The 5,000-nt window shown below is 36.4% G+C and overlaps 1 protein-coding gene across 1 annotated transcript in view; it reads right to left on the bottom strand.

Moving 5' to 3' along the window:
* LOC136851047 (uncharacterized) overlaps positions 1 to 5,000 on the bottom strand; it is a 12,840-nt gene that overhangs the window by 5,588 nt on the left and 2,252 nt on the right. The window contains exon 2 of the mRNA XM_067125016.1: positions 859 to 948. Within this exon, the coding sequence (XP_066981117.1) occupies positions 859 to 948 (90 nt within the window). The remainder of the gene's footprint in view (positions 1 to 858; positions 949 to 5,000) is intronic.

The following is a 5,000-nucleotide window of genomic DNA, read 5'->3' on the forward strand; positions in this document are numbered from 1 at the left end:
TAGATAGATAGATAGATAGATAGATAGATAGACAGATAGATAGATAGGGATAGATAGATAGATAGATAGATAGATAGAATCTACATGTCACTTTTCACAAGATACGTATGCAATTGTAAAAGTCACAATGCCGTTCTTTGCTTCTCGATTTCTTAACACTTTCGGATACGCTTCTCGCTTTAAAAGCCTCAGATCCAAGTGGAAGAAATGTGAAGCAATTGTGACGTCCTGTTAGTGGGAATCAAACCCGCATTCCATAATCATATCGAGGTCACGAAGCCTTCAGTTGTCATTTGTTCACTGCAGATATAATCTTTTCTTTAGCCTCGAGAAAAAACAAGGGAGAAAAAGGAGGCTAATCGGCATTCCAGGGCCATTTCCTCTTACTAAATATTGAAACGCTTTACGCTTGAGAGAGAGAGAGAGAGAGAGAGAGAGAGAGAGAGAGAGAGAGAGAGAGAGAGAGAGAGAGAGAGTGTTTGTGTCTGCACGCTCGTGTGTACAGTAAAGCGAATGTAAGCAACAGTAAGGTGATGAGTATCTGGGTGTCTATGTAACGGATGACAGCTTAATACAGTGGCAAGAAGTGAATCATAGCACAGGAATAGAATATCGAACATAGAATTTAAGCCAAAGGTCAAGCGCAGGGACCTATGATGAGGTCATTCGGCGCTGAAGGGAACTGACATCAAGAAGGCTTGAAAGGTGTAACAGGAGGAAAACCTCGCAATGGCTCTATGAGACAATTGAGGAATGTAAGATGGAAGAAAAAGAATATGAACGGACGTACAGTAAAAAGGAAGTGGAAGGGGTTGCAGCTAGGGACCTAAGGAAGGGACACTGCAAAGTAATGCCTACAGTGCGCCGCGTGAGGTGCACTGATGGCACTAGCCCCCAGGGTCATAGCATGGGTGACGCAAGCAAGGTAACTAAAGCCATCTATGCGAGCTGTAAAAGAAAAAGAGTTCCAGTGGGAAATTATGGTCAGATAATACCAAGGAACTATTCCATCGGTTCTCCCATTGCCGCCGTAATTACCTAAATAGTTAACTATCTGTTACCTCTCAATTTCACTGAAAGGTGTCACACTTCAGAACAGTTAGATCTTGTGCAACGAAACCTGAACATGAGCTGGCAAAACATGACGAAAGCAGACCCAGTTTCGAGGGGACTCAGCCTTGTGAATACCAGATTAATCTGACCGGTTCTGATATGCGATTTACCACAGCTCAGTAGTAAATTAACTGACGCCACCAAGCACCATTTATCCGAAGATTCCCACTATGAAAGACCAAGAATAAACTGAATAATTCAGGGATCTCATCAGCCACTCCAGGCAAAACGTAGATCCTCCAGACACCCACGGGAATTAGAAGCAAAAGGGGCTCTAGAAAATCTATAAATGCTTTCAGACAGAGCGCTGGCACCTTCCACAGCATACATAGAAGAGAGGGAAGGCGAGAGGTGACGATAATCTCAAAGAAATGATGCTTTTCAGATCTCTTCCTTCCTTCTTTCTTCTTTCTCTTCTCTTCCGTGAAAAGACGATCTAATTAAGGCCAGCATTATTTGGCTTATTGAGAGAGAGAGAGAGAGAGAGAGAGAGAGAGAGAGAGAGAGAGAGAGAGAGAGAGAGAGAGAGAGAGAGAGAGAGAGAGCTAGGATTTATAATTTTACATTTAAAAGTGTAGTAACTTAGGCCTTCACCGGACTAAAGACTGGAGCGTTCAAACTGTATGTACGTATATAGATACATTTCATGAACATTCTAAGTTTATATATACAGTATAAATACATATGTACTGATATGCATGCATGTATAAAACAAAGAAGTGTCCGTGGAAAATATTTCATCATTTTCCAACTGGATAAAACTGTAAGCTCTCGGTCACATCACAGAATTAATCAAAAATTCCCACTGATAGCATTCACGCACGAGGTCATGAGAGAGAGAGAGAGAGAGAGAGAGAGAGAGAGAGAGAGAGAGAGAGAGAGAGAGAGAGAGAGAGAGAGAGCAGAGTGGCAATTCCCGTCCAAATTACTGTTAGGACCCTGGAACCTTAATCACTCGCCACTTTGATGTGCCTAATAACTCCCGACCCATCAGCTGATTATGATCTGTTTCCGTTTGGGACGAAGCTTTGGTCCATTACTTTCGGACAATTGCCCTTCGTTAATCGCATATTCAATGCACTGAAATAGACACGTAATTCTCAATGCTTCGGTATTGGCTCCGACTTCGGTTTAGTCCTGTCAGATAACTGGCTAACGCATGTAGTTCATGGTAAATATCAGAATCTCGGTGGCGAGATATAGTGGAAATTAGAGGGTTTTCTAAGTATTTTCGCAGCTGTTGAACAAATTTAAATATATACATGTATATATGCATACATTTATTATATACACATATATACATATACATAAATAATATACATATATATATACTGTATATATATATATGTATATATATATATATGAGGTATGTATTTGTACATATATCTACAAACACACATATGAATGTACGCACGAATGCATGTAGGTATATACGTATGTACCTTCTATGTATATACTCGTATGTGTAGAGTCGTCGTTACTGTAACGGCAGTATGCTTGCAAAAGCAGGCAGGCAATTATTTCCTCATATCATTCATTCACAAACATCTAAAACTTCACGATATCGTAGACTAGTTATGAATTTCCATCTTTTGCTTATAATTTCCCCTCACTATAACATTCAAAGTTATGATTCACAACCCTTCAATGGTTATTGATTGTTAAACTGTACAAATCCCTCACTATAATATTGAAAGGTTATAATTCACAACCCCTCAAATGGTGATTGTTAAACTGTAAAAATCCCTCACTATAATACTGAAAGGTTATAATTCACAACCCTTCAAATGGTTAGTGATTGTTAAATTGCATAAATCCCTAACTATATTACTGAAAGGTTATGAATCGTAACCTTTCGATATTATCGTTACGGATTCGTACAGTTTAACAATCAGTAACCATTCGAAGGGTTGTTATTCATAACCTTTCAATATTATGGTTAGGAATTCGTACAGCTTAACAATCAATAACCAATCGAAGGGTTGTAAATCATAAACTTTCAATATTATGGTTAAGAATTCGTACAGTTTAACAATCAAACATTCGAAGGGTTGTAAATAATAACATTTCAATATTATGGTTAGGAATTCGTACAGTTTAACAATCAATAACCATTCGAACGGTTGTGAATCATAACCTTTCAATATCATGTTGAGGAATTTGCACAGTTTAACAATCAATAACCATTCGAAGGGTTATGAATCATAACCTTTCAACATCATGGTTAGGAATTCGTACAGTCTAACAATCAATAACCATTCGAGGGGTTATAAATAATAATCTTCCAACGTTATGGTTAGGAAAATTCGTACGGTTTAACAATCACTAACCCCAGGAAGGGTTGTAAATCATAAACTTTCAATATTATGGTCAGTTATTCGGTGCAGTTTAACAATCAATAACCACTCGAATGGTTATAAATCATAACCTTTCAGCATTATGGTGAGGAAATCGGTGCAGTTTAACAATCAATAACTATTCGAACGGTTGTACTGTAAATCGTAATCCTTCAGTATTATGAAAAACGTTCAATTCCTCGCCGCCCTCCCCACCCCCGCCCCATTGCTATTCAACATGACATTTCTCTTTAAAACTGAACAATAGGAGGATCCAAAACATCATCATCTGTTGCTCGCTTGCCAGTCGTGAGTGAATGGGGGCTGGAACAGAAATATGAGTTTATGATAATTCATTAGATTGTACCATTTAAGCCTCGTAATTCTGTTTTTGGAGAATAATCATTGGGAATAAATTCCACATAATTGTGATCTGCGAAGCTGCAAAACTTTTTGGGCGAACCGTTTGAAGAGTTTTAATGGAATTCGTAACATTAATACAGTGCTCGATTAATTGATTGTGCTGGATCGTGCGTCGCGAAAATGATGTGTTTATGTCCCTTTAGGAAATCTCCGGACAGCTCGCTCTCACGCTCTCTCTCTCTCAGTTGTAATCAGAGGTCATATCTTTTAGGGGGGGGTGTTAGATATGAAGAATGAATCGATGAACGCAAATATATGTGTATAGGCTATATATATACGTGTGTGCATTTGTATGTGTGTATATATATATATATATATATATATATATATATATATATATATATATATATATTTATATATATATATATATATATATATATATATACATATATGTGTGTGTGTGTGTTTATGTATATATATCTATATATAAATATGTATGTACCATATATATATATATATATATATATATATATATATATATATATATATATATATATATATATATATATATATATACACACAAATGCACACACATATATATATATACACACACAAATGCACACACGTATATATAAACACACATATATATATACTGTATGTATATATATGTATATATATATACATATATATAGTTAAGCATATGTATGTATATATATAGATTTTCTTGTTTATTACACCTAAAAGATCAGAAAGCAAAAAACAAAGGAGAGGTTAACCGAATCTAAAACAAAGGAGTTATTAATGTAAAGGTCAAACCCATCCGTCCAATTTGACAGCAGTCAGGAATGTGGCTAAGCAATCCAGCTGCATGTTTTAGTCCTTTTCATCTTTACTGATAAGTGACGGGCGACATGGAGAGTCGTTATGGCTAGGTAATACAAAACTATAAAAAAATAAAATAACTTGGGAAGTTGAACTAGCCCTCGAAAAAATCAAACGTCAACATTTTGACATCTTTATGTGAATTTCAAGGTCTCTGTCTAGTGGCTGAGGTGTGGGACCTAGGATCAAAAATATATTACTAAATCCATTATTCAATAACTTCCAGTCTACAAATCCTAGGTTGTCTTCCCAACCCAACAAAAAAAGTATAATAAAAAACTGACCATTAAAAAAAAAAAAACACAT

The sequence above is a fragment of the Macrobrachium rosenbergii genome, chromosome 23 (genome assembly GCF_040412425.1).
Source record: "Macrobrachium rosenbergii isolate ZJJX-2024 chromosome 23, ASM4041242v1, whole genome shotgun sequence".
NCBI lineage: Eukaryota > Metazoa > Arthropoda > Malacostraca > Decapoda > Palaemonidae > Macrobrachium > Macrobrachium rosenbergii.